The 13798-nt window shown below is 43.2% G+C and overlaps 1 protein-coding gene across 2 annotated transcripts in view; it reads right to left on the reverse strand.

The window, feature by feature from the left end:
- PAXIP1 (PAX interacting protein 1) overlaps positions 1-13792 on the reverse strand; it is a 64546-nt gene extending 50754 nt beyond the window's left edge. For both annotated transcript variants that reach the window (XR_002100135.1, XM_019530518.1), the window contains exons 1-3: positions 13720-13792; positions 9610-9744; positions 7605-7648 (exon numbers count right to left, since the gene is read on the reverse strand). Coding sequence is in view for 1 of the 2 variants with exons in the window: in XM_019530518.1 (XP_019386063.1) it covers positions 7605-7648; positions 9610-9744; positions 13720-13767 (227 nt within the window). In the remaining variant the exon portion in view is untranslated. The remainder of the gene's footprint in view (positions 1-7604; positions 7649-9609; positions 9745-13719) is intronic.
- Positions 13793-13798: the final 6 nt, after the last annotated feature.

Here is a 13798-nt window from a genome sequence, read left to right on the forward strand (position 1 = left end):
ATATGGTCTTCATCTGAACATAGCTTAATGCCTTACTACCACCATTATAATTCAGGATTGGCAACAACATGCCCATGACTGTATTCCCATAAATTAAATATAAAGGAAATCACCATGTCATGAAGAACTCTCTTCTTGAAGAAATACTACAGTAAAATTTTTTGCCTGGGTTATTCAAGAAACATGTATATCCAGTTACATCATCATCATTTTCATTAATCCTTCATGGTCAAGGATGACTGTCTTCCATGACCGTCTTATCTGTGGGTCTGAAGGCGGCAGATCAGGCCGATCCCGGATCGACAGACTCTGCAGCAACTCAAGCATGTGCTTCTGCGCAGGGTGAGGGGCTCTGGATTCTTGATTTAGTCCATGACATATTGTTTCTGCCACTCCCACTTTTCTGTCTCCTACTGTTGTTGCTGTAAGGTTTCAAAGTACTGAGATCCTTGCAGCAGACTCTTCCTCCATTTGGGGCAGTTCTGGGTGATATTCTCCCACGAGTTCATGTCGATGTTGCATTTTTTTCAAGTTTGCCTTAAGTATGTCCATGAAGAGTTTCCTCTGCCCTCATGAGCGTACACTTTGACTGAGCTAAGAGAATAAAACTTAGTTCAGGAGTCTGGAGTTGGAAATCTGGATAATGTGGCCAGCCCAGCCAAGTTGATGTTGAATGATCAGCGCTGACAAGAGGACATTAATGTTAGTGAATCTATTTTTCCACTGGATTTGGAGGACCTTCTGCAAATAGTGTTGATGGTACTTCTCCAACAACTTGAGGTGTCTCCTGTATGTTGTCCGTGTCTTGGCTCCATGCAATAAAGTGGAGATATTGCTGCTTGATAAACTGTGAGCTTGGTTTCACATACGATGTTGCAATCTCTGAACCCCCATTTCCTCAGGTGTTCAAAGGCTCCACTTGCACATTTAAGGTAATGGTGGATTACTTTATTATGTCAGCCTTCTGTCACAGATGGCTCCTGAGATACAGGAAATACTCAACCTTCTCTAGAGTCTCATGGTGAATCTGAATTACCAGAGCTTGGGACTGCTCACTAAGAGCTTGTTGATGGAGGACCTTCATCTTCTGCAAGCGTCAGTCCCATTTTCTTGTATGCCTCGGTAAAGACATCAACGATTCTCTGAAGGTCTGCTTCTGAGTAAGCACAGACTGCAGCATCACCATCAGTGTATTGGAGCTCAATGATTGAGCTCAGGGTGGTCTTGGTTTTGACTGAGAGTCAACTGAGATTATCACCCATTTGGTAGTTTAGCTCCACTCTGACTGGAAGCTGGTTCGTGGTTAGATGTAGCATGCCTGGGGTCTTCTGGGATTTCCTCATCATTCCAAACCTTTAAGGTGAGGGCATGCAGCTGTGATGCGAGCTTATCTCCCCTGCTTGAAGATTTCAGGGGGTAATCCACCACCTCCAGATGCTTTGTCATTCTTCATCTGTTTGGTGGCACTTGGATTCTCTACCAGGAAACATCAAGGCTGGTTTAATGAGAATGACAGAGAGATCCAAGAATTGACTTACTGCAAACACAAGGGCTTTTGTGCTTGATAAAACGACATCAGCTCCAAGCAAAAGAAACTGAATCACCAAGAAACCAAGGCAGAGGTCCAAAGAAGGACCTGAGATATGAAGAACAGCGTATGAGATACAGCAAAAAGGATACTAATCTGACCTCTACAATAAGAATTGGGCATCTGTTTGTCATCACTGTTCCCCATCCCCCATTATAGTCATCTTCTGCTAACCTCTTCTAAGATTAGATTTGTACCCAATAGTATCAATCCAGGCCTATGACTAACTTCACTGGCATCACAGGCCCATATACCTCAAAACCAAAATACTCCAGGAGTTAGATTACTCTTTGTGAATTGCAGCTGTCTCTCTATACAGATCCCAGATGAGAAACGTTATTTGAGATAGGAAGAAAGAAATGTATACATCAACGTTATTGCTACCATAATCCAAGAGAAAAATGCTGGAGAAACACAGATATATAGAAGTTCAAATGATGAGAACTATGGAAAAGAGATGTGTTGCCAACCTGCCACAGAACACAAGAATTCTGAGGATGGTAAAATAGGCAAGTTTTAAAGTCTCCTTTAAGAACGCATTAAAATACTTCAGGCAGGGTGCTGCTTTGCTCATCCACGATTCCCTGAGAAAGAATGGGAGCTGCCTTTCACACTCCAACCAAAGTGAGCAATGGCTAACTTAAATCACATCACAACCTCTCCACAGTTTGCCATGCTGGGAAGTGGACAAAGCTGTGCCTGTACGTCTTGCACACCTCCATAAAGACAATATCCAGTGAACTCATTAGATCAGTCATGAGTAGGCCCCTTTGCAACTACCACAGGCATCTCAGAAGTGGAAGTGGAGCTGAGAAAATGTAAATCAGCCCTGAGAAAATTCTTCAACCAAATTATTACAAATGTTTACATTAACAAAAGCTGGAGATCGCCTCAAAAAAATCTGCATCTGTGTGGTTGGTTGAGTAACCTGCCAGTGCAGATACAGAAAATACACGAGGGAAGCTCAGGAGGTAGGACATTCACCTCTTGCCAGCAAATGACAGGTCTGTTGCACAAAGCTTCAAGAAGGCTGAAATTCCTATTGTAATAGGCCTATGGACCATGACACGGGGAAGAAAAGTGTCTGTCTATTAAGTTCATTTGGAGCAAGTCCAGACTGACAAAAGGCAGAAGCCTCAGAGAAGCCAAGGATACAGCCATGGCCAAAAGCATCCTCCCAACAGGCAGTCATGGGAAAAGTTTTTGAAAAATGTAACTAGTTAAAGTTAAAAGTTAGCAGCCTTTAAAATTACCTTAATAGTTAAGTTAAAAGTTAAATATTTCCCCTTTCAACTAGTTAAAAGGCAAGTTAAAAAGAGAGTAACTACTTAAAAGTTAAGTTGATTCGTGAGAAATGCATGAAACATGGTGAATTGCCTCTTAGCATCACTTTTCATTTTCAAATGCAGTGAATGGGTTTCTTTTCCATAAGCCCACAGAAGCACACTAATTTACTCAGAACTCACCCTGCTTTACCTGAAAACAATGTTATACCTGTCATCCAGTTTTCAGCATAACAATTTACCAATACCTGTGTACTGTTAGATCCTTCTCACCCTCTCCAGGTAAAGTACTTTGTAGAAGTCAATGAATCATATAGGTATACCAGAAAGGAGACGTTCATAGCCAGGTGACAAATGAAAGCTGTTTCCACCAAAAACCTCTGGTGTTACAATTTTTACTGCTCAAAAGGTAACAAAAAGGTATGAAATACATCTGAATTAGAAATAATGAAAGTGTCTGAAAATCAATATTAGACTGGAATGAGAAAATCAGTTTAAATAAGAAAAAAACTGTTCAGTTGCATAGCAGACACTGTTTAAAAATGCTTACTGAACTTCAGCAAAAGCTGCATTTCAAAATTTACATCTGATAATTTTCCTCCTCTGTCTTGCAAAACTAAACCTCCACTACTGAACAATTGCTGTACATCAGGGGTGGGCAAAATGCAGCCTGGGGGCCAGATGCAGCCCGCCAGGCCATTCTATTGGGCCCACGGGGCCTCTAAAAAATTTAGAAAATTAATATTTATCTGCGCTGGGCTGCCTGTCATGCAGCCCTCGATGGCTTGCCAAAACTCAGTAAGCAGCCCTTTGCCCAAAATAATTGCCAACCCCTGCTCTACATGGGCAGATGAGGGAATGCCTGTGTTATAATGGATGAATAGTTTTTTCATAGTAGCTGACATCTCAGATAAGTTTCTCACAGATGAGAAGTAATGCTCAACTTCTTGGGCCCTGGGCTGCTGGCCCTGATCTTCATTAAAATGAAAAAAGTCATCATCTGCTTCACCCCCTCACTACTTGTTCCCAGTCTTAACTGGGATCAATGTCTCTGCTTGTTCCCTCTCCTGCAGCCAGCTCGCTGCCCTGTTGACTTCTGCAAATGCACAGGAAAATGCCATCATGAACTAAGGAACTCTGAGACTTGTAGTTCTTAAGAGACCATATCTCATAGGAAGGCACACTACTCTCTGTCTCAAACAAGAAGTCCTAGAGTTTCAGTAAAGAAATATCATCCCATGAGTGGCTGCCTCAGGAAAAACTATGGGAAAGCCAGATTTCAATTTTTTAAACCTTTTAACTTAACTTATACATTAACAAAAAATTAGAAGTTAACCTTTTTTTTTTTTGAACATTAAAGTTAAAAGTCGACAGCTGAAAAATTTAACTAGTTAAAAGTTAGCCATTTCTTTACCATTTTAACTAGTTAATTAACTAGTTAATTCCCAGTACTGCCAACAGACCATTTGCCTTTTCGCAGTATAATAAATGTTGTAACCAAACATTAAGAGTGGGATTTTCAAAAACACTCAAACAGTGCCTCCATTCTACTGAGCACATTGGTCAGACTTCTGTTGATTTCAGCCGCAGCAGAAGTTGGGCCAATTCTGAGGACTTCTGCAAATCCACTCCTTCCATGTCTTTTGGTTATCCCTCTTCCCATTTCTTAGCAGTTTCACCTAAGTCCACATGAGCTTCACCCATAATCAGCATTTCTACTAGCTGTCTGGTAAATATTTTTTAAACATGAAAATGAAAAGAAAAAGAAAAAGAAACAAGATGAAGAAAGCATTAAGTATATTAAGCACATTCCTAGTATCCTGAATCTTTCACAGATGAAAGGAAGTCTATCCTCTTAAAACTTTCAAATCCTGTACTGGGGGGCGGAGAATGTAAATAATGCAAAGGATAGGTCGTGCTCTAAGATTTAAGCTCAAATGCCAGGCTGACCACAGAAAAATGAAGCATCAATTAATCCCTTTTTGTTGTTAAGTTCCTCATAGGGTAACATTTTCAGAAAGGACACATTTCAAAGCCTCACATTCAGACTGCTTAACTACTCAGTTGCTATCTGTAGACAGAAACGGGCCTATCATTTATGTCCACAGTCTGGTCAGGAAGACAATTACGTGAGTGTCCGAGCAAATGCAGATCGCATACGCATGAGCCTAGCAAGGTCTGTTAAAAAATCTGACCACCAGTATCTGGAAATTGCAATAATAAGCTGTATTTTCTCCGTCAATTGGTATCTCCACAGCTTGTATTTTTTCACATTGTTAAATGTGAGTCTTGTCAAACGTTCCAGAAGGACAGTCTTGGAGACTGAAGACCTCTACAGGCAGAAAAGGAGGAGTGTGAGCAGCAATACACACAGCTTCCCCATGCTGCCCTGCCAGCGAGCCAAATCCTGATCTAGACATCACACCGTACACTTTTAATCTTTGGCTTCTTTGCCAATTTCTCCTCACCAATTATTCACAAGACAGTCAAATTTTGAAGCTTAGCCTGATCCATTTAAAAAAACCCCAAGACGACTGTCAAAATAAAAATGAAGACTGCTCAAGAGTGATTTTGTAACAATTTCTGTGATGCCGAATCAAAAACCATCAGCCTTTGCAACATGCTCCCTGATAAACTGTCAGGCACAGGAGTTACTACCCTGTTATTGACACTCAAGACAACGTGCTCCAGACATACTGTACATGACTCACTGAGACATAAAAAAAAATGCTCCAATAGTACTGACATCTCACAATTAAATAAATAACTTATTAATTTACAACCTCTCAGAAATGTCTACTATATTGACCAAACAACTGCAAATTCTCAGCTTTCGTTAACAAAAAAAGAATCCGTTGCCCTTTGCTCAAAAGATACAAGCTTTGTGACAAAGAGAAACATGCTACTTGGTCAAGCCAGACTTTCAGAAAACAGTTTTCAAGTGATCATAAAACCAAGACCTGGAATTCACTATATTATTCACCTCAATAAAGGTTTAACATCAAAGCCTAACTGACACAATTTTGTTTAAAGGAAACTTCACTACTTTTGCTTACTAAAATTAGAAGTACAACAAAAAATGTGAAATACAAGTTTTTGGAGAGGTAAAGCTGAACTCATGAAGTAAGGTCAGTGAAAGTTTATCAATTAAAAGGTACGCAGCCAAGCTGTACACTCTCAGTGTCTTGTCACAAAGCTTTATAGCATAACATATTAACATTAAAGCTCTATTTTAATCAGAAGCAGGATCAGAAAATACAGGCAAGTTGCTTGTTATCAGGGACCTGGGCTTTCTGTTTGCTGTGGAAAAACATGGATTTTCTCCCTTAAAGGACAAAATCACAGATTTTCTTTAAAAGGAGAAAAACCTGGGAAACCATGGGTTTGCCATTACAGCCTGGAAGAGTTGCAGCCTGCAAGTGGCTGTTTGGAGCTGTGGGACATGGGACACAGGGGGTGCTACGTGCATACGCACATGCACACACGCATGGGGCAGCCAGGCAGTGTACTAGAGACCAGCTCCTGCAGCTCCCTCCAAGTAAGTCTGTGGGGGTGGCACAGGGAAGGGGGAATCACAGGCAACATGCGAGGGGGCACAGGTGATGGCACACAGGCAATGCAGTGGGCGGGCACACGCCCCACCCCCTCTTCTGATTTTTGCTCCCACAACAGGGTACAGGGCTGCACCCTGGCCAGACCAGCTCTGGGTAGGACCTGGCACAGGAGGGAGCACCGCATCACCACTGCTGCTGTGCCTTACCTCGGTGGTGTCGTGCTCCCTCCTGTGCCAGGTTGTACCTGCTAGGACACAGAAGCAGCTTCTGCCCGGAGCGGGTCTGGCCCAGACCCCACTGTGGGTCCAGAAATCTGAAGGGGGCACGTGCCCCACCCACAATGCTTCACCTGTGTCCGTCCTTGCTCTCCTCACGCATCACCTGTGTGCATACCCCCTTTCCCTACAACCACCCATTCCCCACACATCCACCCCTTCCTCGCACACTGGGGGGCTGGGGCAGCAGGTCTGGAGTGGTAGGACCAGGGGGCTGTGGATTGGGAGTGAGGAGCAATGGCAGGGGCAGGGCACTGGCATATCAGGGCTGCTCAACATCACAAAGCAGCAAGAGGGCCAGCTACAGCTGGACTCATGCCCTGGTAAATGAAGGGGACAGAAGAAGCTCTGATTTTCCATGATAAAAAACCAAAATCAAATCCCATAATTTATATGTATTTAGAAACAATTTTATTATAGCGATTCACGCACTGCTAGGCTTCCAAATGGCTTCAAAATGGTAAATGTATCAATAAAACATTGCGTTTAACTGATACCTATATATACTATAAATACATGGTGTTTCAGTTTACTCATGGAAAAACATGGATTTTAGGGTTTTTAATCACAAAATTGGGGCTTTTTTTTTTTTTTAAGTCGCAGAATTTGGGATTTTTACACAGAGAAAACCAGGATCCCCAATGTTTATCTGTATTGAAATAACACTGGTGTTAGAATCCCAGGCCCAAATCCTACAAACATTTATGTACAAATATACCTTAACCTTAAAAAGTAGTTCCAGAAGAACCACAATTTCATGTTCAAATGCTTCTAATAGTCTGTGCTGCTTGGATTTTAGTTTTTAACTATACACAATTGTCATTGTTTTGCTATTTTACTTCAACAAATTCTGACATTTAACACACAAAAACTAGTTTTACATTTTACTCAATAAAAAGGATACGGCAGAAGGACTCCACAGCGAACAGACAAGATCACCCAGGAAGGCTGCAAGACAAAAACAATGAAGAATATTTTAAGCAACATGTTTACATAAACATGTAACAAAACAACACATTAAAAACGCTTAATATTTTAATTCTACAATGTCTTTCACCTTAGGTTCTCTGAGTGCTTTACAAACAAGTAACTTGATCCTCTCTACAATATTAGATATCATTAGCTTTTACAAACTGAGAAACTGAAGCAGAAAAAAATGACTTGTCCAAGACAAGAGGCATGTGCTTATTCTGAAACCCTATTTCTGCTCCCCATAATTTTTTGTGTTTCCTTTTTTTAATCCTTATTCTATATTTTTATTACATTTTACATTTTAAGATACTCTTTTTCCATTAATTCTAGGTCTTTTTGCACTAAGCCTGATCTAAATTTGTATGACCGCATTATATTGTTTTCAGATCAGATTGAACAACATGGCAGAAAGTCTTGCCCCTGGTGAGTACAGGGAAAGAAAAGTTGATAGTATTTCAAGAAGTACATTAAGCCAGATCCATTAAGAAGGGGAAAGCATCAGTCGTGTTTCCAAGCCCTTTCTCTAGACTTAAGTAGTCTCTACCACTATGACTACCACTCTGCAGAATTAAGCCAGAGACCACTCCACATTATAAAACATGTCTATAACATGGCCATTTCTATTGCTCATCGAAATGGAGCCTTAAGTTGGCAGAGGAGACAAAACTTGAGAGGCAGCATGGTCCAGTGGAAAGAATACTGAACTGGGAGTCATGAAACCTGAGCCATTTCCAGCTCTGTAAGCTTGAGAAATTCACTTCCCCATTTTGTGCCAGTTTCCCCACTGCCAGCAACTCTGCAAACACATCAGCTAACTCCCTCAGATGTATATGGGCCCTCGGATGCATCTACCCCATGGACTTGTACACATCCAACATTTCTATATAGTCCCTAACCTATTCTCTCTCACTTCTGCCCCAAACTGTGGAAAACAATGTAACATTAAGTGCTATTAGTAATGAAAAAGCCCAAAGGCATCCTAGAAAATTGACTTGTTTCTTTTGTTTTCCTAAACACAAAGGCTACTGTTGTCCCTAGTGCTGTTTGTTATGCTTCTATTACTTCTTGTTTTGTTTCTATTACTTGCATCACATTGTTTACCTGTACATCTATACAGCTATGCAAATCTATAGATTATATCATATACCAGACCACATGATTTCACTATAGCCAAAATTTCAAGCATTCAAAAAACTTCACTTTATATCATATATCGTATATAGAACATTCTTAATTTGTCTTCTGCCTCATGAATTCTGAAGGTTAATCTTTTCCAAACTTAACATCACAACCATAGAACTGGAAACTGATTTTTTTTTTTTTTATTATTTAATGAAAGCTGAGAATCTGACATGGGCACGTATCAGCCCTTTAAGGGGAAAAAAAGCAAACAAAAAAAATACAACAATTATTGCAGGACTCATGATGACATCAAAAGAACTGGAAATGCTAAGCTATAGAGAATCTACCTACAGTACTATCAGCTCTTTCAGGTGCACGTACATGCATATCTGCCAGCACCTTGACTAGCAAAATCCTTGTTATACAGACAACAATTACTTTCCTTGCCAGCAACTTCAGGAGAATTTCTTCAGCAGACCTTATTGCACTAAATAACTGATCAAGAAAGGGAAAGGGGATTAAGAAAATTAATGTGAGGAGGAGGGAGGATGCAAAGGGCACAACAAAAAGTTCACTGATGTGGGGGACAAATCAGTTGGAATAAAAAAAAAAAAATCTTATATTAAGCTGTGGCATCCTACATACTGTTGCTCAGGAAATAACTGGCGTGCCAAGTTTCAAAGCAGATTACTTATGTCACATTTTCTATACACATCACATGACTGGGAAGGGTACTTAAACTCAAAATTACAATCAATGGCTGCAGCTGACAAATCACATTGACAGTTCTACAGTCTTGTATGCTGGTTATTCACCTTTACCACAGGAAGATCGAAGACCTCACGAGATTCTCCAACTTCTGGATTGTCCCCATCTTCCGAAATAATGTGTGAAGCCAGCGCGTTATAAGAAACTTCCTTTGCCTTCCCAGCTTTCAGAAGCTGAATAACCTACAAACCAGGGAGGGAGATAAATCAGAAAATCGTCTTACAAATTTCAAAGGAAACTGACACTATAGGCACTCAAAAAATACTGGGGGTGAAGCAAGGAATAAATACTATTTCATCAGGTTCTCTCGATTTTCCTAGAGAAAGCATAAACACATTGTAGGCAAGGCTAGTAGTACCAATTATGAAGGCTGTTCAACACTTTCCATTATTCAGACAGTTTTTGGTGGCTTGTAACTTTGCCAAATTTGAACCATTTAGAACATGGGAGGCAAGAAATCTTGCAAGTGATCTTTTATTGGACCAACAGCATGGCTGGAATAGACAAAAACAAGCCTTTAGGTATCACATTCCCCTTCCTCAGGCCTCTGGGAGAGAGGATGTAGCAGAGCTGTAAGTAGAAGAATGAACAAAAGCTTGTGTAAAATTCCAACTATAAACACAAACACAATATAAGAGAAGTTATTCAGTAGCCAACAGACAGATGTACAGTAAAAGCCCGATAAAGGAGGAACAAGATTGTTCAGGAGGACCATTACCCCTGTGAAGTGCAGAGGTTAGCAAATATTAGATAGATTATAATAGACCATGGAAGTCTGTAAGGCCAAAAGTTTGGATGCCATTATTGTAGTGACTTCCACCACAGGTTTAGCAACTATCACCCTTCAACACTGCCTAAGTCTATGGTATTTAGCATCCAACAGGCTCATGAATTTCTGTTTCCATGCTCATCTTCTAAAGGTGTCAGGTAGATCTGAGTGCAAGAACTTCAGGTCAGACAAGAAGTTGACCCACATTACTGCCATGGGGGCATTTGGTGCACTGCATGAAATATACCACACTTTGGGACACGCATGTATTGATTGGTCAATGAATTATGATTTTGGGGGAGAACTGACTGATGTGGTAGTAGAGATGTGTTAACAGGTCTTGCATTTATTGCCCAGGCAGGGATGGGTCCCATTAGGTCATCAGGAAGTTTACTTCTGATGTTGCATTGGGCAAGGTTAGGGGCTGTTTGAAGACTAAGAGCTAGGGGAACTGGTAATCTTTTTCTCAAGGTCTGGTTCTTTTCAAGTACAGCAGTTTGTAGGGTGCCCTCATAGTAGTTTGATGATCATTCTTATAGTTCAAATGTGGGATGGTAGGTGACAACCAAGAGTGTGTGGTCAGACGGGGTGTTCCTTGTACTGGGCAGGGGTGCTCAACCCCAGTCCCTGGAATGGTATCATCTGGCCCACAGGGCTCCTCAAGAGTCCAGAAATTTGGGGGCAAGGGAGCAGTGGCAACATTAATTACTACTCTCTCACTGCCAAATTAGCAGCCCTGCGGGCAGCTGGATCTGGTGTGCAGGCCAGCAGGAGCCAAGTCAGGCACGTGGCCAGACTGACAGAAAGGGGCAGGCAGCTGGATCAGGGCAGCATGTGGCCGACCCAACCCTCCACAGGATTTGGCCCACAGCTAGATCAGAGCAGCGGGCAGCCAGATCGACCCCACAGACTGGTCCCGTACCACTCATCCAGCCTGCAAGGCCAGAAGGTTGGGCACTGTGGTAGTATACCTAGACTCACTTACTGACTTTCACCACAGGTTTAACAATTACCACTCTTCAATCAAAATCTCTCAGGAATACTACTATATTAACTTTTTAGACACCATGAAATATATCCAGAAGAACATTCTACAAACTGCTGTAAACAGAAAACTCACAGATTACCACACTTCAAATCAGCAAATTCCCCAAACACACCAAAAAGCAAAGAGGTAAAATCAGGTCCTGCTCTGGATCTGCTCACAATACCCAAAATGAAATCTCCCCCAACTTAGCCACTAATTCAAAGTTTTGCTGGCGGTCTCCCACATTTCATAGCATTGCAAAACTTTCCCTACTTCCCTTAATCAGCCTTAATCCTTAATCAACCATGGCAGGTACTCAAATAAAAACAAAACAGAAAATCACTCAGAAGCCAAAAAACAGAAAAAAAGATTGGTTATTATTATACAAACTGCTAAATCTGCAAAGGGGTTGAATGCAGGAGAAAATGGGCATCCAAATCTCACTTGATCAGGGGTTGGTAACTTTTTGCAAGTGCCGGGCCACTGCTTGCAACCAAGCCACCGTCACAAGCTGTCAATCGCCACCATAGATCCCCCTCGGCAACAGCTTCACACCTGCTCCTACCTCCACCATGAACCACCACCTCTGCCATGTACCACCGATTCCTGTCCCTAACCACAATGGGGAGGGGCAAATTCAGCAGCAAGGGGAAGCACTGCCTGCTGCATAGAGCAAGACAAGGGGGCAGGGAAGGCTAGAGGGGATGTATGGCTCAGGGCAAAAAATGGGGATGCACCCGGGCAAGCTATTCACCACAGACCCCCTGGTGCCACCACAGGCCGGATCAAAACTTCACAGGCTGGAGACAATCACTCTGCAGGCCAGTTTCAGCCCAGGGGACACAGGTTGCCAGCTCCTGCCCTAGACAGCTTTTGCCCATAAGTGGAACATGTAGGTATGTTACATGTAGGATATGTAGGCTTACACATGTAGGTGGAATAGAGAAACAGACTTATAATAAGCTATAACTTGCAATGAAACAACGCATTAAAAGTCCTGAAATATTTCTATATGCTGCAACATGGAAATAACAATTCTGATAAATTCTGAACTTCAAGTTTAAGGGCTTGCTTTCACAGGAAAGCTAATAGGACCACAGAGTTCAAAGGTCCCTCCACAGATACCTAGTCCACTCCCCTGCATGATGGTGGACCTAGGTCCACTCCCCTGTCTCTTATATGCTGATGGTGGACCTAGGTCCACTAGGAATGACAAGCCCCACTCAATGGCTAAACAAAGACTGCTCACTAAATGCACAACTAACTCCATGGGACGCTATTCTCGATCCATCCCCGTAAAGTACTTATCTAGCCTCTTCCTGAAAGCCTCCAATGAAGGAGATGCTAAAACTTCCCTGGGCCGCTTGTGCCATCGCCCTGCAGTTCTGACACTAAGTTTTCTGAGATTTACTACTGATATAATGCAGGGAGTGAATTTTCAGTACGACTGTCACCCCCTGCCTAACTCCCATCTGGACATTCCCTCAAAAGGTACAAAACCTATTTACAATACGACCCACAGCACTTCGGAAACTTTGGAAGCACAAGCTGCGGAAAGGAAAAACAAAACGAAACCCCCATTTATTGCGAAGGCAGGGTCTAACACAGCTTTATCCTGGCGTTAATTATATATAGGTAGAGTTGGAAAACTCCCCCAGGCGGACCAGGGGTGCAGGTGGTAGCCGTGTCAGTCTAAGGACAGAGGCAAACAAGGTTAACAAGGCGAATCGATTGAAGTTGGCCTCATAAAAGAGATCCGATTCACCCAAAAAACCCTGTCTACAGGGCAGACCACGCATTTGTTGTTCTCGTGGTCATAAACCAGCCCAAAATCTCACCAACTTCAACAGAAATGATGAAGTCGCAGCAAGCCCGGGGAAACCCCAGGCACCTGCGAAAGAAAACAGCGGGAAGAAAGTTGAACGGGTGGTGAAGCCCCGGAGTGAGCAACAAGCGCTCCCACATCCTCCTGCCAGCCCCCTGGCCTGGCATGACAGGTCCTGCCTGCCTTAGTCACCCCAAACCCGAGGCCCGGCTTTCACTCTCGCGGCAAAGAAGAGACCTGAGCGGGGAAGACCGGCACCCCCGTCAGACAAGGTGGCAACCCCGGGGCCCGGGCAGGGGACGCCCTGGCTGGGCCCAGCTCCTGCCCGGGGCGCGCCGCGGTATTGGGGCGCCCGGGACAGGTCCCCGGCAGGGGGGACACAACAGGTCCAGACCCCCCGAGCAGGGCCGTGGGGGCGGGGCCGGGCCGTGGCGTGACGTCACCGCCCAGCGGGGTGGGGGAAGGGCCCGTCACCCGGCCGGGGGGGAGGGGTGGAACAGCCCACGAGGCCCCCGGGCGGGAGGGGGGCTGGGTACCTGAGGGTCGATGTCTCCCACCGCGAAGAACTTGACGTCTTTGAACATGTCCTCGGGCACGCGGAGCTCCTCCTCACCC

The sequence above is a fragment of the Crocodylus porosus genome, unplaced genomic scaffold, assembly GCF_001723895.1.
Source record: "Crocodylus porosus isolate Cpor-Errol unplaced genomic scaffold, CroPor_comp1, whole genome shotgun sequence".
Taxonomy (NCBI): Eukaryota; Metazoa; Chordata; order Crocodylia; family Crocodylidae; genus Crocodylus; species Crocodylus porosus.